The 23,165-nt window shown below is 51.9% G+C and overlaps 1 protein-coding gene across 3 annotated transcripts; it reads right to left on the reverse strand.

The window, feature by feature from the left end:
- Positions 1 to 9,750: 9,750 nt before the first annotated feature.
- LOC116937481 (emopamil-binding protein-like) lies at positions 9,751 to 22,740 on the reverse strand. Of its 3 annotated transcripts, none has more exons than XM_076055171.1 (5): positions 22,460 to 22,740; positions 20,021 to 20,256; positions 14,630 to 14,699; positions 13,854 to 13,992; positions 9,751 to 11,741 (listed from the first exon to the last, which is right to left on the reverse strand). In XM_076055171.1, the coding sequence occupies exons 2-5, from the start codon at positions 20,252 to 20,254 to the stop codon at positions 11,471 to 11,473; spliced, it is 714 nt and encodes a 237-aa protein (XP_075911286.1). In that variant the 5' UTR covers positions 20,255 to 20,256; positions 22,460 to 22,740; the 3' UTR covers positions 9,751 to 11,470. The 3 variants fall into 3 exon arrangements, with proteins under 3 accessions (XP_075911286.1, XP_075911285.1, XP_075911284.1); XM_076055170.1 differs by having other exon boundaries at positions 22,447 to 22,740; XM_076055169.1 differs by having other exon boundaries at positions 22,273 to 22,740.
- Between the last annotated feature and the right edge of the window lie 425 nt (positions 22,741 to 23,165).

Below are 23,165 nucleotides of genomic sequence, written 5' to 3' on the forward strand. Positions count from 1 at the left end.
TAATGTAGTGTAGTAGTGTATAATGTAGTTTAGTATATAGTAGTGTATAATGTAGTGTAGTAGTGTATAGTGTAGTAGTATATAATGTAGAGTAGTAGTATATAATGTAGTGTAGTCGTATATAATGTAGTGTAGTATATAATGTAGTGTAGTAGTATATAATGTAGTGTAGTAGTGTATAATGTAGTGTAGTAGTATATAATGTAGTAGCATATAATGCAGTGTAGTAGTGTATAGTGTAGTAGTATATAATGTAGTGTAGTAGTATATAATGTAGTGTAGTGATATAATGTAGTGTAGTAGTGTATAATGTAGTTTAGTATATAGTAGTGTATAATGTAGTGTAGTAGTGTATAGTGTAGTAGTATATAATGGCGTGTAGTATATAATGTAGTGTAGTAGTATATAATGTAGTGTAGTAGTGTAATGCAGTGTAGTAGTATATAATGTAGTGTAGTAGTACATAATATAGTGTAGTATAAGGTAGTGTATAATGTAGTGTAGTATATAATGTAGTATATAATGTAGTATAGTAGTATATAATCTACTGTCGTAGTGTATAATGTAGTGTAGTATATAGTAGTGTATAATGTAGTGTAGTAGTATATAATGTAGTGTAGTAGTATATAATGTAGTGTAGTAGTATATAGTAGTGTAGTAGTATATAATGTAGTGTAGTAGTATATAATGTAGTGTATTAGTGTATAATGTAGTGTAGTATATAGTAGTGAATAATGTAGTGTAGTAGTGTATAATGTAGCGTAATATATAGTAGTGTATAATGTAGTGTAGTAGTATATAATGTACTGTCGTAGTGTATAATGTAGTGTAGCATATAGTAGTCTATAATGTAGTGTAGTATATGGTAGTGTATGATGTAGTGTAGTTTATAATGTAGTGTAGTAGTATATAATGTACTGTCGTAGTGTATAATGTAGTGTAGTATATGGTAGTGTATAATGTAGTGTAGTACGGTACATGCCGTAGAACACGTTTGGAATCGACCTTCGTCTTTGTCTTTGCCTCCGCGTTCTGCCCCAGGACTGCCACCTGTGGCTGACCGTGTCTCAGTGCGCATCCTGCACCAGGTCATGCAACGTCATCGTCTTTGTGACGTCACTCGCCGGGATTTCCCTTGGATTGGTGGGTGATGCACGCGAACAGCAAACTCGCCCGCCCGCTCACCACTCGTACACTCGCTCACCACTCGCTCACTCGGCCGCTTGCCCGCTCACCCACTCGGTCAATCGCTCACCAATCGCACACTCGCTCACCACTCGCTCACCACTTGATCACTCACCCACTCTCCCACTCGCTCACTCACCACTCGCTCATTCACTCACCGCTTACTCAGCACTCGCTCACTCACTCAGCCTCTCACTTCCTCACTCACCACACAAACTCACCACCCACTGTGTGTGTCTCTGTGTGTGTCTGTGTGTGTGTCTGTGTGTGTCTGTGTGTGTCTGTCTGTGTGTGTGTCTGTGTGTTTGTCTGTGTGTGTCTGTGTGTGTGTGTCTGTGTGTCTGTGTGTGTCTGTGTGTGTGTCTCTGTGTGTGTGTCTGTGTGTGTGTCTGTGTGTGTATGTGTGTGTCTGTGTGTTGTGTGTGTGTGTGTGTCTGTGTGTGTGTCTGTGTGTGTGTGTCTGTGTGTGTGTCTGTGTGTGTCTGTGTGTGTGTGTCTGTGTGTGTGTGTCTGTGTGTGTGTGAGTTCCTGTCTGCCTGTAGCTCGCCTGCTGCCTCTACTTCCTCCAGAGACGGACGGTGCCAGATCCCATGGTGCTCATGCAGGGTAAGCGACGTTTTGGTCTCGCGGCCTATGGCAGGAACGCCTTCACGGGCTTCATAGATCTCCATGGATCTCCATGGGTCTCTGTTTTTCCGTGTCTCTATGGGTCTCTGTGTGTCTCTATGGATCTGTGTTTATCTATGGGTCTCTGTGTATCTCTATGGGTCTCTGTGTGTCTCTATGAGTCTCTGTATGTCTCTGTTTTTCTGTGTGTCTCTATGGGTATCTGTGTGTCTCTATGGATCCGTGTGTATCTATGGGTCCCTGTGTATCTCTATTGGTCTCTGTGTGTCTCTATGGGTCCCTGTATGTCTCTGTTTTTCTGTGTCTCTATGGGTCTCTGTGGGTCTCTGTGTGTCTCTGTGTGTCTATATGGATCTGTGTGTATCTATGGGTCTCTGTGTGTCTCTATGGATCTGTGTGTATCTCTGGATCTCTGTGTATCTCTATGGGTCTCTGTGTGTCTCTATGAGTCTCTGTATGTCTCTGTTTTTCTGTGTGTCAATGGGTCTCTGTGGGTCTCTGTGTGTCTCTATGGATCTGTGTGTATCTATGGGTCTCTATGGGTCTCTGTATGTCTCTATGGGTCTCTGTATGTCTCTGTTTTTCTGTGTGTCTCTAGGGGTCTCTGTGTATCTCTATGGATCTGTGTGTATCTATGGGTTTCTGTGTGTCTCAATGGGTCTCTGTGTGTCTTTATGGATCTGTGTGTATCTCTGGGTCTCTGTGTATCTCTATGGGTCTCTGTGTGTCTCTATGAGTCCCTGTATGTCTCTGTTTTTCTGTGTATCTCTATGGGTCTCTGTGTGTCTCTGTGGGTCTCTGTGTGTCTCTATGGATCTGTGTGTATCTATGTGTCTCTGTATGTCTCTATGGGTATCTGTGTGTCTCTATGTATCTGTGTGTATCTATGGGTCCCTGTGTATCTCTATGGGTCTCTGTGTGTCTCAATAGGTCTCTCTATGTCTCTGTTTTTCCGTGTCACTATGGGTCTCTGTGGGTCTCTGTGGGTCTCTGTGTGTCTCTCTGGATCTGTGTGTATCTATGGATCTCTGTGTGTCTCTATGGGTCTCTGTGTGTCTCTATGGGTTTCTGTATGTCTCTGTTTTTCTGTCTCTATGGGTCTCTGTGGGTCTCTGTGTGTCTCTATGGATCTGTGTGTATCTATGGGTCTCTGTGTATCTCTATTGGTCTCTGTGTGTCTCTATGGGTCTCTGTATGTCTCTGTCTTTCTGTATCTCTATGGGTCTCTGTGGGTCTCTGTGTGTCTCTGTGTGTCTCTATAGATCTGTGTGAATCTATGGGTCTCTGTATGTCTTTATGGGTCTCTGTGTGTCTCTATAGGTCTCTGTGGGTCTCTATGGGTCTTTGTTTGTCTCTGTTTTTCTGTGTCTCTATGGGTCTCTGTGGGTCTCTATGGGTCTCTGTGTGTCTCTATGGATCTGTGTGTATCTATGGGTCTCTGTGTATCTCTCTGGGTCTCTGTGTGTCTCTATGGGTCTCTGTGGGTCTTTGTTTTTCTGTGTCTCTATGGGTCTCTGTGGGTCTCTGTGTGTCTCTGTGTGTCTCTATGGATCTGTGTGTATCTATGGGTCTCTGTGTATCTCTATGGGTCTCTGTGTGTCTCTATGGGTCTCTGTGTGTCTCTATGGGTCTCTGTTTTTCTGTATCTCTATGGGTCTCTGTGTGTCTCTATGGGTCTCTGTATGTCTCTGTTTTTCTGTATCTCTATGGTTCTCTGTGTCTCTATGGGTCTCTGTGTGTCTCTATGGGTCTCTGTGTTTCTATGTGTCTCTGTGTATCTATGGGTCTCTGTGTATCTATGGGTCTCAGTGTTTCTCTATGGGTCTCTGTGTATCTATGGGTCTCTGTGTGTCTCTATGGGTCTCTGTATGTCTCTGTTTTTCTGTGTCTCTATGGGTCTCTGTGGGTCTCTGTGTGTCTCTGTGTGTCTCTATGGGTCTCTGTGTGTCTCTATGGGTCTCTGTGTGTCTCTATGGGTCTCTGTGGGTCTCTATGGGTCTCTGTGTGTCTCTATGGATCTGTGTGTATCTATGGGTCTCTCTGTATCTCTATGGGTCTCTGTGTGTCTCTATGGGTCTCTGTGTGTCTCTATGGGTCTCTGTATGTCTCTGTTTTTCCGTATCTCTATGGGTCTCTGTGTGTCTCTATGGGTCTCTGTATGTCTCTGTTTTTCTGTATCTCTATGGGTCTCTGTGTGTCTCTATGGGTCTCTGTGTATCTCTATGGGTCTCTGTGTCTCTATGTGTCTCTGTGTATCTATGGATCTGTGTATCTATGGGTCTCTGTGTGTCTCTATGGGTCTCTGTGTATCTATGGGTATCTGTGTATCTATGGGTCTCTGTGTGTCTCTATGGGTCTCTGTGTGTCTCTATGGGTCTCTGTGTATCTATGGGTATCTGTGTATCTATGTGTCTCTGTGTGTCTCTGTGTGTCTCTATGGGTCTCTGTGTGTCTCTATGGGCCTCTGTGCCTCTGTTTGTCTCTATGTGTCTCTGTGTATCTCTATGGGTCTCTGTGTATCTCTATGGGTCTCTGTGTATCTCTATGGGTCTCTGTGGGTCTCTGTGTGTCTCTATGGGTCTCTGTGTGTCTCTATGTGTCTCTGTGTATCTATGGGTCTCTGTGTGTCTATGGGTCTCTGTGTATCTCTATGGGTCTCTGTGTGTATCTATGGGTCTCTGTATATCTCTATGGGTCTCTGTGTGTCTCTGTGTGTCTCTGTGTAACGACACGCGTTTGACCTCCTCCTTCCCACCCCGCACCTTCCTCCACCTCCACCTCTTCCTACCCCCTCCTCCTCCTCCTCCTCCCCCCTCACCCCCCTCTCCCCTCCTCCCCCTCTACCTTCCCAACACCACCAGAGCGCCACTTCTTCCACCACGGCGGTGGCGGTGGTGGTGGCATGGTCGTCCACCCCGACCGCGACTTTGGCGACTTGGTGCGCTTCCAGCAGAACGCCGGCGACCTGCGCTGGATGGAACCCTTCCCGTGGGACGAGGACGACGAGGACGAGGAGGACGAGGACGAGGAGCTGCTCCTGCTCTGGGTGTGACTGAGGGCGGCCCCGCGGATTAATAAAGCATCGTTCGAGTCGCCGTTGGCTTTGCGATTGTTGTTGTTGATGTTGTCTCGTTCGCGTTAAACTGCCCCTACTGACATAACAGGGCTGTAGGGGGCAAGTGGCTGTGAGTAGCGAGCAGCAGCTATAGATACACAGACAAAGGTCCCCCGTGTAGCCTCTAACAGACTGTAGGGGCAAGTGCTGTGAGTAACAGCAGCACCTATAGACACACAGACAAAGGTCCCCCGTGTAGCCTCTAACAGGGCTGTAGGGGGCAAGTGGCTGTGAGTAGCGAGCAGCACCTATAGACACAGACAAAGGTCCCCCGTGTAGCCTCTAACAGGGCTGTAGGGGGCAAGTGGCTGTGAGTAGCGAGCAGCACCTATAGACACAGACAAAGGTCCCCCGTGTAGCCTCTAAGAGACTGTAGGGGCAAGTGGCTGTGAGTAGCGAGCAGCACCTATAGACACAGACAAAGGTCCCCCGTGTAGCCTCTAAGAGACTGTAGGGGCAAGTGCTGTGAGTAGCGAGCAGCGCCTATAGACACACAGACAAAGGTCCCCCGTGTAGCCTCTAAGAGACTGTAGGGGCAAGTGCTGTGAGTAGCGAGCAGCACCTATAGACACACAGACAAAGGTCCCCCGTGTAGCCTCTAACAGACTGTTGGGGCAAGTGGCTGTGAGTAGCGAGCAGCACCTATAGACACACAGACAAAGGTCCCCCGTGTAGCCTCTAAGAGACTGTAGGGGCAAGTGCTGTGAGTAGCGAGCAGCACCTATATACACACAGACAAAGGTCCCCCGTGTAGCCTCTAACAGGGCTGTAGGGGCAAGTGCTGTGAGCGAGCAGCACCTGTGAATGCTACCGGCACTCTGGCACACGGGGGGGTGGGTGGCCAGCAACCACGCCAGACCGCCTTTGTCTCCGCAGCAGCGATGTTTACTGCACATCGCAGCAGGTACTAATTTGAGCCTGAGTCGACCTAGGGGGAGGCCCTGGACCGGTTCAGATAATCGTCACTGGCGGTGTTGGCCGTGAGCGGGAATCGAATTCGGGTCGCCGGGTTCATAGCGCAGCTTAGCGCTAACCGCTACACTGACACACACACACCACACACACACTGACAGACACACACAACAACAACCGCCTTTCGCCACTAAGTGGCGGTGACGTCACCACGACACTTGTGCCAGGCCATGTGCACCTTGAGACCACGTGAAGTGTCGAACGCCCGTGGGCAGGAGGTCACGGGGCAGACCCAAGTGCTACGGGTCGACTGACTAAGATGACTGAGATGACTGACTGATGCACCACCTGTGCCCCCTACTGTGCCAACCTGCTGTGCTTTAGCCACCCGGCGCTCCGCTCATTGTTGTGAGCGTCGCTCCTCCGCCTTCTGTTGTTGATGGAGGGCGACTACCTCCAACTGCCCAGTAGCGTCCTTTACGAGCCTCCTCCACAGAGGCCGATCTTGACACCGCTGGTACCAGTCATCGGCAAGGCCACTCAGCTCCACGTCCTCCTGTACCACATCACTCCATCTCTTCTCTAGCCCGTGCCGCACCCGTTTAGCCCCCTCGATCCGGCCGAACAAAAGATGTTTCGGCATGCGGTGGCTGGGCATGCGGGCTAAATGACCCAGCCAACGCAGCCTTGCCTGCCGGAGGAGCTCACCGATGGGACCTTGCCCAGATCTTTCAAGGATTTGTGAGCTCCTCACACAATCCAGCCTGGTTAAACACAGGATGGATCGTAGGTAGGCTAGCCTAAATGTTTCTAACCGGCGAAGATGTTCCATTAGGGGGGTCCATGTTTCGCAAGCGTAGAGAAGGGAGGGAATGACCGTGGCCGAGAAGACCTGAAGCTTAGTGCGGAGCGACAGACCAGGTAGCTTCCACACAGCGTTACGCAACCGATGAAAATATATTTCCACTCGACTGGTTCGGAGTGAGACCTCTGCTGTTAAACCGGAGCCGGTCATAAGCACACTGCCCAGGTATGGAAAACTCTCCACTCTCTCCACAACTGCCCCATCACCAATTGGGAGTTGTGGGGGTGGAGTGCCCGATGGTACAAAATACCCAGGCAGGTGCTTAGTTTTGGTGGGGCTGACGGTAAGGCCCCATCTCTTAGTGGCACACTCTAGTTTCAGCAGCAGCCCCTCCAACTCCTCCTCTGAGTGAGCCGCAAATACCAGGTCTCCGGCATACGTAACGTGGTTGACCAATAGGGAGCCATCCCTTGACCGCACCCGGGCATCGATCAGCCTCCCATTGTATCTGTACCAGATGGAAATTCATCGGGTACAGCTACTGAAGGCTTCACGAACTACGTGATCGAAATAGATGTTATATAATGTTGGAGCCAGAGGACATCCCTGTCGCACCCAAAGGTGTACAGGCAATGGCTCTGACGCCAGGCCACGTAGTTTTACCCAGGCCCGCTCACCATCATGAAGGTCCTTAATGAGCATGAGCAGAGGGTCAAGGACTCCGAAAGCACGAAGAACAACCCAGAGCCCAGGCCTACTGATGGTAGCATAGGCCTTGACTCACACAGACACACACACAGACATACACACACACACACTCACAGACACACACAGACACACAGACACACACACAGACACACACAGACACACAGACACACACACAGACAAACACACGCACGCGTTCCGGTGAATATGCTCGGCACCTGCTGGGTCTGTCCCGTGACCTCCTCCTGCACCTAGCCAGGCACAGCAGTCAACCCACGGCAGCTGCTGGGTCTGTCCCACTTCCGCGTGCGGGTGAGTCGTTGGACGCGTTGTCGAGTTTCTTTCCTTCGTCCCCTCTCCGATGTGCGAGCGGGAGCACCCATAGCGCTGAACTGGTTGTGGCTTCGAGGAAAACAAATGCGGCAGGTTGCGCTCGGGGCGGGTGTCGAAGGCACGTGCTGCGGCGAGGGAAATCACCGTCCGGAGGCCACGGGCCGCTAATGAGTGGAGCGCAAAGCGGTGCCAGCACGTGCCTCTCTGGGCTGTCGGGGCATTGTCCGCGGGTGCAGCTGCAGACATCGCCTAAGTTGCACCGTCCGTGGTGGGGATCGGTCGAGCTTGTGGAAGTTAATCGGCCCTTGTGAAGTGAACCAGTCGTGGTGTACGAAGGGACCGGTGGCTACGGGAATCATCGATGAAGGGGGGCGTGGTCAGGCGACGGAAGAGAACGGTGGAGTCTGCCGGTGGAGCGAGCGTCCAGAGTCAGCGAGAATGATCAAGAAGGGGGGCGTGGCCTCTTGTTGTTATATAAGGAAGATGCGCGGGAGACTCGGGGCTGTTGCGGTGGAGGTCTCCGCCTGATGCCAAGTGAACGTGTCTTCAATGAGGTGCCATCTCAAGGGAAGTGTGCCGAGTCGTCATCACGTCGGTGTCGTGACGCAGCTCGGAGATAGGAATCATTGGAGGCCCCTTCTTTACTCTTGCACGCGAAGGGGACTGCACGCACCCTACGTGGGTGCACACTCTTTACGTATATCTCACACACAGCCGTGTCTACTCTCAGCGGCACTACCTAGCCAGTACAGTTGTTGGCAGGCTGTCGAGCTAGCGGGGCCCGGTGATCAGGGGCGGAGTCAGGATGTTGACTTTGGGGGGGGGGGGGGGGGGTGAGGCTGACTTCAATGTTCTGAGATATCTCAGTGTGTTTATGTTTTACAATGGGCGCCACAAAATGCGTAAAACAAATTCTATTGGATTTGAACGCGGAGTTTATTAATAGGTCGGAGCCGCTGATTTGGCTGATAAGTTCGACGAGTTCGAAAGGCTGCCGCTCAAGCAGCCTGCAGGGCAGCACACAAGGTGGCAGCCTGCAGGGCAGCACAAGGTGGCAGCCTGCAGGGCAGCACACAAGGTGGCAGCCTGCAGGGCAGCACACAAGGTGGCAGCCTGCAGGGCAGCACAAGATGGCAGCCTGCAGGGCAGCACACAAGGTGGCAGCCTGCAGGGCAGCACACAAGGTGGCAGCCTGCAGGGCAGCACAAGATGGCAGCCTGCAGGGCAGCACACAAGGTGGCAGCCTGCAGGGCAGCACAAGGTGGCAGCCTGCAGGGCAGCACACAAGGTGGCAGCCTGCAGGGCAGCACACAAGGTGGCAGCCTGCAGGGCAGCACAAGATGGCAGCCTGCAGGGCAGCACACAAGGTGGCAGCCTGCAGGGCAGCACACAAGGTGGCAGCCTGCAGGGCAGCACACAAGGTGGCAGCCTGCAGGGCAGCACACAAGGTGGCAGCCTGCAGCATTTTGCAGCAGCCGGATATCCGGTTATCCCGATAACCGACTTTCCCAAAATTTCTGGGGGGGCCGAGTCCCCCCCCCCCCCCAGCCCCCCCCCACCCCGTGGCTCCGCCCCTGCCGGCGATGGTGAAGATGGCGGCGGCGGCGACGACGGTGACGAACGGCGAGGAGATCCACTTTTAGCAACAGCCCCGAGCTCCCGCCTCAGGGCGTGGCCTCGCCCCGCCCTGGCCACGCCCCCCTTCTGGAACCTGCCAGCAGGTTCCCGGGGGCTTCCAGATGGACCCCTTCCCGAGCTTTCCCTTCGCTGTCTTTCTCCCCGTATCTACCGTCGCCTGCTGACGTGCGGTGCTGCCACGCGCTGCCGGTAACACTTTTCGTCAGCAAGCAAGGACGCAATAGTGCCATCTGGATTTGAAGCTTTCGTGACTGCAGGAATCCACGCTCCTCGTTCCCTTCAAGTAAAGTCATCACGTGGTAAGCGGGTAGAAAAAACAAAATAGACCAATATTCTTAGTTCTTTCGGTAAAGTCACGTTGAAGGGAAACAATAAAATAATAAAATATATAAAACAATAAAAATTCTCACGACGTTTCGAACATAACACAAACGGTCGATTTGGCAGTTTATTTAGAAGGACTAGTCCATCTATGTTCTGAAAAGAGGAGGGGGGAGACGAAAAATTTAATGTATGCTGTCTGAAAGCCACTGTAAGCGTGAACAATCAATTAAAACCTGAAATGGTTTATCAAATCTTTCCAATGATTGCTAAGCCAGAATCCATCTTCTCGGTTGAAATTGTCTCTGTGCTTGTATATGTGGATAGCCTCATGAACGAATCTCTCATGTTAGCCAGATGGCTTACAAAGAACCTCTGTCTTGGAAAAGTCAATGTCATGTGAGCGTACTGAATTATAACAATGATCTGCCACGGCCGAGGTGTTGGTCCTACCGTGTTTAAGGTCTGCTTTGTGTTCACGAATGCGGTCCGAGACATGGCGTTTGGTTTCTCCAATGTAACTACTACCACAGAGGCAACTTAGTTTGTAGACACCAGGGTATTGTATGTCCGGAATCACATCTTTTACAGACGGAACCAGATCACGGATTTTATGTAATGTGTTGAAACGGACCTGGATCTTGTGTTTATTCAAGATTTTGGAGATCTTTTTTGTCATCCCCACAATGTAGGGTAAAGTGATGGTTTTGAAAGGCTCCTCAAGAGGGTCCTTCTTCGTGGTTTGAGTAATAGCTTTGCAGATTGTATAGTCGGAGTAACCATTAGCCTTAAGAGCTTGGTGTACGTGCTTGAGTTCACTGCCTATGTGTTCCTGGTCGGATATGCATTGGGCTCTATGATACAGAGGCTTGATGAGAGAATTCTTCTGATGGATGGTGGTGGGAATCCGGTTTCAGATAAGCATCCGTAAGGGTAGCTTTCCTGTAGACAGAGTGGCTCATTGAACCATCAGGTCTCTTTTTTATTAGGACATCCAAAAAAGGTAGTTTGCCATCTTTTTCGACTTCCATGGTAAATCTGATGGCTGGGTGTATGGAATTGATGTGGTCGAAGAATTGGTCTAGAGCAGGCCGGCCATGTGGCCAGATGACAAAAGTGTCATCCACGTACCTCTTCCATAAGGTGGGGCGCAGAGTGGCAGTCTTGATGTCGTCAGTCTCAAATTTCTCCATGAAAATGTTAGCTATAACCGGAGATAAACGGGAGCCCATTGGGGTGCCCTCAGTTTGTTTGTAGAAAGTTCAATTCCAAGTGAAGTATGTATTGGTTAAACAGTGTCTCACCAGGGGGGGTACCTCAGTGTTTAGTCCTTGATGAACCAAGTCTTCAATGATTGCGATGGTGTCAGGTACAGGAACCTTTGGTGAATAAGGAAACTACATCAAAACTGACAAGCAGGTCGTCTGGGGACAGGGAAATACCCTTGATTGTCGATACCAGGTGAGTAGAATTTTGTACCGCAGAGGTGGTTTTTACAATGAAAGGACGCAGGATTTCAGACAAAAAAACGAGCCAGTTTGTAGGTGGGGGAGTTGATAGTAGAGACGATGGGACGAAGGGGTGTATCTACTTTATGTATTTTTGGTAAGCCGTATAATCTTGGTGGCCTGGCAGCAGAAGGTTTCAATGAAAACCGTTTAGATTGATCAATTAATGCGGTTGAATCAGCCTCGTCACACAAACCAACAAAATAATTTCTGAAAAATTTTCATTGCTCTCGCGCCAATCAAAAAAAAATTGGGCGGGCGGACGGACGACGGGAAATCTCCTCCAACGGTCGCGCCTCTGCATCCGACTTCCGGCTCGGCTTATCGCCGCTTCCGCTTGCCGCCGCCGCCGCCGACGTCGCCGGCGGCCTTGGCCACGCGCGGTCGGTGAGCGACGGCGAGCGCCCCCCAGGACTGGGCGAGCAGCACAATGGGCAGCAGCACCCAGAGGCCGTTGAAGAAGACGAGGTAGAGCCAGAGGAGGTCGGGGCTGTCGGTGCGCAGGCTGGCGCTGCCCGCCAGCCACTCGGGGGCGAACGTCATCCAACCGCCGTACAGCTCGCACACGCACAGGCACACCTGAACAAAGTGGCTACGGGCGGGCGGGGGAGGGGGGAAGCGTGGCGGTGGAGGTGGTGTGGGTGGAGGCGGCGGCGATGCGGGCGAGTGGTGCGGGCAGTCGTGTTGACGGCGATGTGGGTTAGTGGTGTGAGCGGAGGCGGTGGTGGTGGTGGTGGTGGTGTGTGCGGAAGCGGTGATGGTGGTGGTGGTGGTATGGGCGGAGGTGGTGATGGTGGTGTGGGTTAGTGAGTGCGCGGTGGAGACAACGTGGTTAGTGGTGTTGGTGGAGATGCGTCGTTACATGGACACCCCACAGCGTCGTCACGGATACGGTGACACCCACAGCGCCCACCAGCGGTAGAGCGGCGTGACCCCTACCGGTAGAGCGGCGTGACCCCTACCGGTAGAGCGGCGTGACCCCCTACCGGTAGAGCGGCGTGACCCCCTACCAGTAGAGCGGCGTGACCCCTACCGGTAGAGCGGCGTGACCCCCTAACGGTAGAGCGGCGTGACCCCTACCGGTAGTGCGGTGTGACCCCTACCGGTAGAGCGGGGTGACCCACTACCAGTAGAGCGGCGTGACCCCCTACCGGTAGAGCGGCGTGACCCCTACCGGTAGAGCGGCGTGACCCCTACCGGTAGAGCGGCGTGACCCCTACCGGTAGAGCGGCGTGACCCCTACCGGTAGAGCGGCGTGACCCCCTACCGGTAGTGCAGCGTGACCCCCTACCGGTAGAGCGGCGTGACCCCCTAACGGTAGAGCGGCGTGACCCCCTAACGGTAGAGCGGCGTGACCCCCTACCGGTAGAGCGGCGTGACCCCTACCGGTAGAGCGGCGTGACCCCCTACCGGTAGAGCGGCGTGACCCCCTACCGGTAGAGTGTCGTGACCCCCTACCGGTAGAGCGGCGTGACCCCTACCGGTAGAGCGGCGTGACCCCTACCGGTAGAGCGGCGTGAGCCCTACCGGTAGAGCGGCATGACCCCCTACCGGTAGAGCGGCGTGACCCCCTACCGGTAGAGCGGCGTGACCCCTACCGGTAGAGCAGCGTGACCCCTACCGGTAGAGCGGGGTGACCCACTACCAGTAGAGCGGCGTGACCCCCTACCGGTAGAGCGGCGTGACCCCTACCGGTAGAGCGGCGTGACCCCTACCGGTAGAGCGGCGTGACCCCTACCGGTAGAGCGGCGTGACCCCTACCGGTAGAGCGGCGTGACCCCTACCGGTAGAGCGGCGTGACCCCCTACCGGTAGTGCAGCGTGACCCCCTACCGGTAGAGCGGCGTGACCCCCTAACGGTAGAGCGGCGTGACCCCCTACCGGTAGAGCGGCGTGACCCCTACCGGTAGAGCGGCGTGACCCCCTACCGGTAGTGCAGCGTGACCCCCTACCGGTAGAGCGGCGTGACCCCCTAACGGTAGAGCGGCGTGACCCCCTAACGGTAGAGCGGCGTGACCCCCTACCGGTAGAGCGGCGTGACCCCTACCGGTAGAGCGGCGTGACCCCCTACCGGTAGAGCGGCGTGACCCCCTACCGGTAGAGTGTCGTGACCCCCTACCGGTAGAGCGGCGTGACCCCTACCGGTAGAGCGGCGTGACCCCTACCGGTAGAGCGGCGTGAGCCCTACCGGTAGAGCGGCATGACCCCCTACCGGTAGAGCGGCGTGACCCCCTACCGGTAGAGCGGCGTGACCCCTACCGGTAGAGCAGCGTGACCCCTACCGGTAGAGCGGGGTGACCCACTACCAGTAGAGCGGCGTGACCCCCTACCGGTAGAGCGGCGTGACCCCTACCGGTAGAGCGGCGTGACCCCTACCGGTAGAGCGGCGTGACCCCTACCGGTAGAGCGGCGTGACCCCTACCGGTAGAGCGGCGTGACCCCCTACCGGTAGTGCAGCGTGACCCCCTACCGGTAGAGCGGCGTGACCCCCTAACGGTAGAGCGGCGTGACCCCCTACCGGTAGAGCGGCGTGACCCCTACCGGTAGAGCGGCGTGACCCCCTACCGGTAGAGCGGCGTGACCCCCTACCGGTAGAGTGTCGTGACCCCCTACCGGTAGAGCGGCGTGACCCCTACCGGTAGAGCGGCGTGACCCCTACCGGTAGTGCGGCGTGACCCCTACCGGTAGAGCGGCGTGACCCCTACCGGTAGTGCTTGTCCTGGACGATGGCGAACACCAGCAGCAGCGCCAGCGGCCCCGCAACCGCTACCGTCAGGATCTCGAGCGCCACCACGGTGGGGTCCGAGTGAAGCCAGCGGCTGTCGGCGCGACCGTACTCCTTCCCTGCGGCACGCCGGGGCACGGCGTCGGCACGGCACGGTCGCCGCAAGGCGCCGTTTCAGATGTCATTTTTATTGTACCAGGTAAGGTCCCACTGAGTTCTCTCAATCTCATCTACAAACTAAACTATTTTTATTGTACCAGGTAAGGTCCGACTGAGGTCTCTACATCCCATCTACAAACTAAACTATTTTTATTGTACCAGGCAAGGTCCCACTGAGTTCTCTACATCTCATCTACAAACTAAATAATTTTTATCGTACCAGGAAAGGTCGCACTGAGGTCTCTACATCTCATCTACAAACTAAACTATTTTTATTGTACCAGGCAAGGTCCCACTGGGTTCTCTCCATCTCATCTACAAAATAAACTATTTTTTTCGTACCAGAAAAGGTCGCACTGAGCTCTCTACATCTCATCTACAAACTAAACTATTTTTGCTCAGTGGTTCTTTCGGTAAAGTCACGTAGGAAATAAAATCAAATAATATTACTAGAATCCGACGTTTCGATTGCAACAAAAGCAACCGTCATCAGGTAAGAGTGAATGAGAAAACAAGCACACAGTAAACTTAGAAACACAATGCAACACAACACAGAGAGCTGGCGTGGACGTGAACCCCGGTGAGCAGTTGGCTTACACAGCATGGAGTGGACGCTGTCCGACTCCGCCACAGAGCTCACCAGCGAGATGCAGACGAAGGGACCCTCCTGCACGCACAAAGACAAAGGTCCCCAGCCCCACCGTGTAGCCTCAGACAGACTGTTGGGGCAAGTGCTGTGTAGCAACACCAACATCACAGGCCGGTGTAGCTACACCATCACTCACAGAGTGTAGCTACACCATCACTCACAGAGTGTAGCTACACCATCACCAGTGTAGCTACACCATCACTCACAGAGGGTAGCTGCACCATCACTGACACAGTGTAGCTACACCATCACCAGTGTAGCTACACCATCACTCACACAGTGTAGCTACACCATCACCCAGTGTAGCTACACCATCACCAGTGTAGCTACACCATCACCAGTGTAGCTACACCATCACTCACCCAGTGTAGCTACACCATCACCAGCGTAGCTACACCATCACTCACCCAGTGTAGCTACACCATCACCCAGTGTAGCTACACCATCACCCAGTGTAGCTACACCATCACCCACCCAGTGTAGCTACACCATAACCCAGTGTAGCTACACCATCACTCACCCAGTGTAGCTACACCATCACCAGTGTAGCTACACCATCACCCAGTGTAGCTACACCATCACTCACCCAGCATAGCTGCACCATCACCAGCGTAGCTACACCATCACCAGCGTAGCAACACCATCACTCACCATCACCACCACCACCATCATCACCACCACCATCACCACCATCACCATCATCACCATCACCACCATCAGCACCATCAGCACCATCACCACCATCACCATCATCACCATCATCACCACCACCATCACCACCATCAGCACCACCATTACCATCATCAATAACAACAACCGCCATTCGCCACTAAGTGGTGGTGACGTCACCACGACGCTTTTGCCAGGCTATGTGCACCTTGAGGCTACCACGTGAAGTGTCGAATGCCCGCTGGCAGGATGTCATGGGGCAGACCCAGCAGGTGCCACGGGTCGACTGACTGAGATGACCGAGATGACTGGCTGATGCACCACCTGTGCCCCCTACTGTACCAACTTGCTGTGCTTTAGCCACCCGGCGCTCCGCTCGTTGTTGTGAGCGACTGCCTCCAACTGCCCAGTAGCGTCCTTCACGAGCCTCCTCCACAGAGGCCGATCTTGACACCGCTGGTACCAGCTCCACATCCTCCTGTACCACATCACTCCATCTCTTCTCTAGCCCATGCCGCGCCCGTTTAGCCCCCTCGATCCGGCAGAACAAAAGCTGTTTAGGCATGCGGTGGCTGGGCATGCGGGCAATATGGCCCAGCCAACGCAGCCTTGCTTGCCGGAGGTGCTCGCCGATGGGACTTTGTCCAGATCTTTCGAGGATTTGTGAGCTCCTCACACAATCCAGCCTGGTTAAACCCAAGATTGGTCGTAGGCAGGCCAGTCTAAATGTTTCCAATCGACGAAGATGTTCAATTAGGGGGGTCCACGTTTTGCAAGCATAGGGAACGGAGGGAATGACTGTGGCCGAGAAGACCCGAAGCTTTGTGCGGAGTGACAGACCAGGTACCTTCCACACAGCGTTACACAACCAATTAAAATATATTGCCGCTCGACTGATTCGGAGTGCGACCTCTGCTGTTAAACCGGAGCCGGTCATGAGCACACTGCCCAGGTATGGGAAACTCTCCACTCTCTCGACAACTGCCCCATCACCGATTGGGAATTGTGTGGGTGGAGTGTTGTATATGAGCCTTTTCCAAAATTGATATTAACAATATTTGCGTTATATATAATATTTTTTTTAACAAACAAAAAAATAATCAATAAAACCCGTAAGCCAGGCACACGAAAAACCAGATGTCGATCATAAACAGACCATTAAAAAATAAAGAAATAATAAAACTCTCGAGGCGAGGATGTTAGCAGCTATCTGCGAAGATCTCCAGATGAACAAGAGTTTGATGTGCCCTAAGGGAGGTCACGCAGAGGGAAGCCCTCCCCAAGCCAGAAACGAGGACGCCCAGGGGTTAAACCATATATATTTTTTCCTTTGTCATTAAAACAACGGTTCAAATTTAAAATGCAATAACAAGAATAAGCTAAAGTTAGCGGTCCTCGCGCTCACTCCAATCAAGACCAGGCCACCAGATACATCAGTGAATTATTATCCAATAATTAATTCGCTATTAAATGATTTTCACCTTTAATACTTTTACTGTTAAAACAAAGCTTGGAGACAAAATACCGAGTCACATCAAAGGTTATCGAGAAGGAATGAGGCGAACGGGCAAATTTACGAAAGAGTTTAAACAATATCCCAAGCAACCCCGACCACCTTTGTCTCTCTCACAGCGCGGAGAAGCAGGAATTACACCTTATCACAAGGGGCCATCTGGAAAAGCCAGCCGGGTTTGATGAGGAGACACACCCCACCCCACACACGGCAACCAGGCAAACAAAGTTTTAAAGAAAATTGCAATATAACATTAATAATAACGTGTTAACCTTAAACGATATTCCATTATAGAACCTTACAGAACCAAGGGATATGGATTCCAACAATCTGGAAACGGACCTCTTAAACTCAGGATGAAAATTATTTTTCTTTCTAATAACTCCATCATATCAATGCGAACCTCGGTAACCCGAGAGGGGTGTCGGGAGGACGTAGTTACAAACACGAGTCTTGGCGAACATGGGACCAAATTGTATTTGAGAAATATAAAGTCGAAAGTATAAAGAGATAGGTACTCCCGACCACCTTTGTCTCTCCCGAAGAGCGCGAGAGAGGAATTTCACGCCAGGGCAAACAGATCGTTATCGCAGGAGCCATCTGTACACACACACACACGAACTCACACACACAGACCCCGCCCCCCCCCCCCTTTTCCACTGCGCAGAGAGAATTGTCTTTGAATATAACGGTCAGCCGCATTTTCAAAAGTCAGTGAAGTTAAGTCAAGAGTCAAGACAGATCAGCGAGTCAAGACGTCCACAGGACGAGCAGTCGCATGGAGCGGCTGGCTCCGAGCCTCGCTGAGTAGCGAGGATCGCTGAGTCGCGATGTATCAACAAAAGTGAGTCATACAGCAGTGGAGGAAATCTGCTGTCAGCGAACCAGCACGGGCGCGTTCGCGCACTTCAACAGAGAGAGCACGTGCGACTCAACTCACTCAACTGAAGAAAAAGCTTGGCCAGCCGCCAACAAAGTATCAGCGAATCAGCGCTGAGAGCGCTCGAGCATCTCCACGTGCAACGTGGCTCAACCAGCAGCGGAAAAGCACGAGCAGCCGCCAACAACTTCAGCAAACCAGTAACCAAGCGCGTGCGACTTGAGTCATACAGCAGTGGAGGAAACCTGCTGTCAGAGAGCCGCCAACAACCTCAACAAAGAGAGCGCGTGCGACTCGGCTCACTCAGCAGAAGAAAAACTTGACCTGTCGCCCGCGAGCGCAGCGTCAGATACTACAGCAGCGGAAAGAGCGCGCACCGGCGCAGCTCATCCAGCAGTGGAGGAAACTGCTGTCAGCGAATCAGCACGGGCGCGTTCGCGCATCTTCAAGGAGAAAGAGCGCGGCCAGCGACGCCAAGCAAGAGCGTGCAGCAGCTCAGCCAGCAGTGGAGAGAAACTGCTATCAGCGAACCAGCACGGGCGCGTTCGCGCATCTTCAAGGAGAGGGAGCGCGTGCCACCAGCGTGCCACCAGCACCAGCACCAGCGCGTGCCAACAGCGCGCCACCAGCGTGCCACCAGCACCAGCACCAGCGCGTGCCAACAGCGCGCCACCAGCGTGCCACCAGCACCAGCACCAGCGCGTGCCAACAGCGCGCCACCAGCGTGCCACCAGCACCAGCACCAGCGCGTGCCAACAGCGTGCCACCAGCGTGCTACAGCGCGCAACTTCACGTCACCAGGGCTGAGAGGGAAGCGGCCCCGCACTCAACACCCATCGGCGCGAAGACGGCGAGCGTCGTGCTGACTCATCCAGCCAGCGGTGGACAGAAACTGGCAGTCGTTCGTATGCCCCTCCCCCACACTCCCTCCTCACTCCCCCACCGCTACACAACGAACAAACCATTTTTTTTTGACAAGGAGATCAACCTAGGCGTTTGCTCAACGCAAGAAATCAACAACCCTCCCATTAAACATACAAGACTCATGATAACTGCGTCAACTATTAGCTGATAACGAAAAACATCGCCACCCATTGAGTTACGTTGATGAGGCAATCAGAATTATTTCAGTCGAACGCTTTAATTGCATAATCGTTGATGAATCATTGAACGAACATCGCCGTGGTACTGTGCTGACGATTTCAAGCATAATAATTTCGCATATCAGAATGTGTTAAGGATTGGATACGAATCAAAGACCGACTGCCGTGTTGTGTAATCATTCAAGAATACGAGTTTGCATATTATAAGGTTAAGGTTTTGATAGAATAGTTCGCACGTTTTTAATCTCTCTCTCAACAACCGATCAAATGCGTTACGCGTCGGGAATTAACCACAGGTGCCGTTATCAAAGTGAAACAACACAATCGTGATGGTATCATGTTAACGCTGTGTTGAAATTCCAAAATCCCGAGATTGAGTTTTCATATTATCCAAAAATTTAAGTTAGCTAGAAATAAAATTGATTAAAGCAGAAGGTTTGTGTGTGATTCTTCCTGAAATTCTGCATAATATTGTTCTGCGTATGAGATCTGAATCCTGGGGACCTATCATAAGCACACTATCACCACACAATCCATAACACACATAATTCGTAATGTTCAATCGAGAGTAATCGTATCCTTATCGATAATACGGAATTAAAGAGCAGAGTCGAATCGACTCTCTCTCATTCACGCTCACAACGCCTGCGTCACTGCATACGATTAATTGCGTTATTCCAATTCATAACCAAACCTCGTCACCGAGGCTCGACCACATAATCCATAACGACCTGCATTATCATACCCACGCCAACTCGCATAAATTAACACGATTATCTATCGCACAAACGCCATCCTCCCTCAGCATTTCGCTTGGGAGATCATCTCTACCCGGTGCCTTTCCTGGTCTCAGACTCCGGATCGCCTTCAGTACTTCCTCAACAGATGGCACCTGAGCCAGCCACTCACAGGGGGTGACTTCTTCCTCCAATATTTGAGGCGCCGCAGCCTCAGCAGGGTCATCCCCACTTTGTGCCTCACGATGTTTTCCTGGCTGAGGGATTTCCCCCCACCCCCAGGACTTCACAGAAACGAGCAGCAAAATCTGCAAACCTGTTCCTTGCGGGGGGGGGTCGGAGATTGGATCACCGTTCTTTCCCCTAATGATGGTAAATAGGTGTGGCGCTGCAGTGTAACTACACCACCACCACCAACCACCCACTCACTCACTCACCAGTGTGATGTGAACCACTGCGTCATAGAGCAGCCAGGCCACGACCCATCGCTCTGCGGGTGGCAGCTGCCAGCGGCCTCCCACCACCCGCGACAGAGCGAGGGCCACGGCGGCCTGGAAGGCGCAGAGGGCGAGCGACAGGCACGCCGCTCGGCTCGGCCACGCGGGGTCATCGGCACCACCCCCAGCATCAGAGACAGCAGCAGCAGCAGGAGCAGGAGACGGCATCTCCATCACTGTCGCGCGCGCGTGGGTGGGTAGGGGGTGGGCAGGGGGTGGGTTGTGGGTGGGTAGGGGGTGGGTTGTGGGTGGGTACGGGTGGGTTGTGGGTGGGTAGGGGGTGGGTAGGGGGTGGGTAAGGGGTGGGTAGGGGTGGGTAGGGGTGGCTAGTAGGTGGGTAGGAGGTGGGTAGGGGTGGGTTGTGGGTGGGTAGGGGGTGGGTTGTGGGTGGGTAAGGGTGGGTTGTGGGTGGGTAGTGGGTGGGTAGGGGGTGGGTAAGGGGTGGGTTGTAGGTGGGTAGGGGGTGGCTAGTGGGTGGGTAGTAGGTGGGTAGGGGTGGGTAGTGGGTGGGTAAGGGTGGGTTGTGGGTGAGTAGGGGGTGGGTTGTTGGTGGGTAGGGAGTGGTTGTGGGTAGGGGGTGGGTAGGGGGTGGGTAGTGGGTGGGTAGGGGTGGGTAGTGGGTGGGTAGGGGTGGGTTGTGGGTGGGAGAATCGCCGCTTTGCCCTGGGGATGGGTTTATTCATCATTTGAGGGGTGAATCTAAAATTGCCACATATCGTGAAAGGCCAGTATATGTTCATGGGGGGTTTCTGTCACATCAACAGAACGTGGCCAATTCGTTACTAGCTGATTTATACACGATGTCACAGTAGTCAAGTAGAGGCAGTATGGTAGCTTTTATCAATTCCAAACGGAACATTGGGGGGAAGCAGTGCTTGTGTCGATACAGAAAACCAATTTTTATTTTTGTCTTTTTACCAATATAATCAATGTGATCTTCAAAACTAAGTTTTGAATCCAGGATGACCCCAAGATACTTATAGATCTTGACTTGCTCTGTTTGATAATTATTCAAGGAATGTAATTGGGGAAAAATAACTTCCTGCTTTAGTCCCGGAGAGAAGCATAGCACCTTGGTTTTGGAGGTATTCAGGACTAGTTTAAGAGAAACTAGCTGATGTTGTAGTTTATTGAAATCACCCTGGAGCTTAGCAATCACGTCATCCGGAGAGCGGCCAGCAGCAATCAGTATCGTGTCATCTGCAAAAAGATTTACCCTGGAATGATCCAGTTCAGTGCCCAAGTCATTGACATAAAGAGAGAACAAGAGGGGGCCGAGGATGGAACCCTGTGGAACCCCTTTTGTTATCTTAACACTGTTTGACCTCCAACCATCTGTGAATACAGTTTGGGTGCGAGAAAAGAGGTAATTTTTTAACCATTGTACTGTGTTCTCGGAAAAACCGAGGCAACTTTGTTTACTAAGCAGGGTGTTGTGGTCAACTGTATCAAAAGCTGACAGGTCAAGAAAAAGACAGGCACAGTACTGCTTATTATCAAGGATATTGTAAATTTGATTCAAAGAGTCTAATGCAGCAGATGTGGTGCTATATTTTTTTCCGGAACCCAGATTGTTTTAGATGTAGTAGATTGTTGGTGGACAGGAAACTGCTAATTTGGTAGTTCAATAATTTTTCAAACATTTTCATCAATGGGGACAAAATTGAGATAGGTCGGTAGTTATTGGGATCATCTTTAGGGCCCCCTTTGTGAAGTGGACGGACATAGGAATATTTCCATTCTAGAGGAACTGATGCTTCTTTGATGGACAGGTTGAAAATATGGGCTATAGGTTTGTATATTAGGTGACCAACAGTTAGTAGAGCAAAGACGGGAAAACTATCTGCTCCGGTAGAGGAGGACCCTTTGAGGTAGGACAGTTGTTTCAGAACATTACTTTCGTGGATTGGTTGGAAACTAAATTCGTTTAATGTTTGGACAGGGGTGTAGGAATTTGCAGGAGCAGGGGTGACTCCCAATACATTATCAAAAAGATTACCAGCTTCAGAAAAATGAAGGTTAAAATTGTCAACAATTTTTTGGAATTAGGACATCCGAAAAAAGGTAGCTTGCCATCTTTTTCGACCTCCATGGTAAATCTGATGGCTGGGTGTATGGAATTGATGCGGTCGAGGAATTGGTCTAGAGCAGGCCGGCCACGTGGCCAGATAACAAAAGTGTCATCCACGTACCTCTTCCATAAGGTTGGGCGCAGAGTGGCAGTCCGGATGGCGTCTGTCTCAAATTTCTCCATGAAAATGTTAGCTATAACCGGAGATAGGGGGGAGCCCATTGGGGTGCCCCTCAGTTTGTTTGTAGAAAGTTCCATTCCAAGTGAAGTATGTATTGGTTAAACAGTGTCTCACCAGGGGGCGGTACCTCAGTGTTTTAGTCCTTGATGAACCAAGTCTTCAATGATTGCGATGGTGTCAGGTTTGGTGAATAAGGAAACCACGTCAAAACTGACAAGCAGGTCGTCTGGGGACAGGGAAACACCCCTTGATTGTCGATACCAGGTGAGTAGAATTTTGTACCGGAGAGATGGTTTTTCCAGTGAAAGGACGCAGGATTTCAGACAAAAAACGCGAGCGAGATGAATAGCTTAGTTGGCTCTTCCGGAAGGTATTTCTGAACGCGACGTACCAATCTTCCTCTTCCGGAAGATCGTATTCACAACGCCAGTATTCTACTTCCGGAACATTTTCTATTAACATGACGCCCGGCTCTTCCTCTTCCGGAAGATGTTTCTGAAGGTGACGTTCATCATCCTCTTCCGGAAGATCTTACTCACAACTCCCGTCTTTTACTTCCGGAAGATTTTATGAACATGACGCCCCTTTCTTCCTCTTCAGGAAGATGCTTCTGAACACGACGTTCATCTTTCTCTTCCGGAAGATCTCATTCACAACGCTCCTCTTCTACTTCCGGAAGATGTTTATGAACTTGATTCCCCTTTCTTCCTCTTCCGGAAGATGCTTCTGAATCCCAACGCTCTTCTTCCGAAAGTTGCTTCCGAACGCGACATTCTTCTTCCTCTTCCGGAAGATGTTTCTGAACACAACGCTCGCCTTCCGGAATAAATTTC

Source organism: Petromyzon marinus, chromosome 70 (assembly GCF_048934315.1).
Source record: "Petromyzon marinus isolate PM22_M1 ecotype Great Lakes invasive population chromosome 70, UKy_Petmar_22M1.pri1.0, whole genome shotgun sequence".
Classification (NCBI taxonomy): domain Eukaryota; kingdom Metazoa; phylum Chordata; class Hyperoartia; order Petromyzontiformes; family Petromyzontidae; genus Petromyzon; species Petromyzon marinus.

Excerpts from the sequence above, each read along its gene's own strand:
- LOC116937481 (XM_076055171.1), bottom strand. The coding sequence starts at position 20,254 with ATGGAGATGCCGTCTCCTGCTCCTGCTGCTGCTGCTGTCTCTGATGCT. Across the intron at positions 14,700-20,020 it reads CAGTGGTTCACATCACACTG|GAGGGTCCCTTCGTCTGCAT; the intron begins GTGAGTGAGTGA and ends TTGTGCGTGCAG. Across the intron at positions 13,993-14,629 it reads CAGCGTCCACTCCATGCTGT|GGAAGGAGTACGGTCGCGCC; the intron begins GTAAGCCAACTG and ends GGCGTGCCGCAG.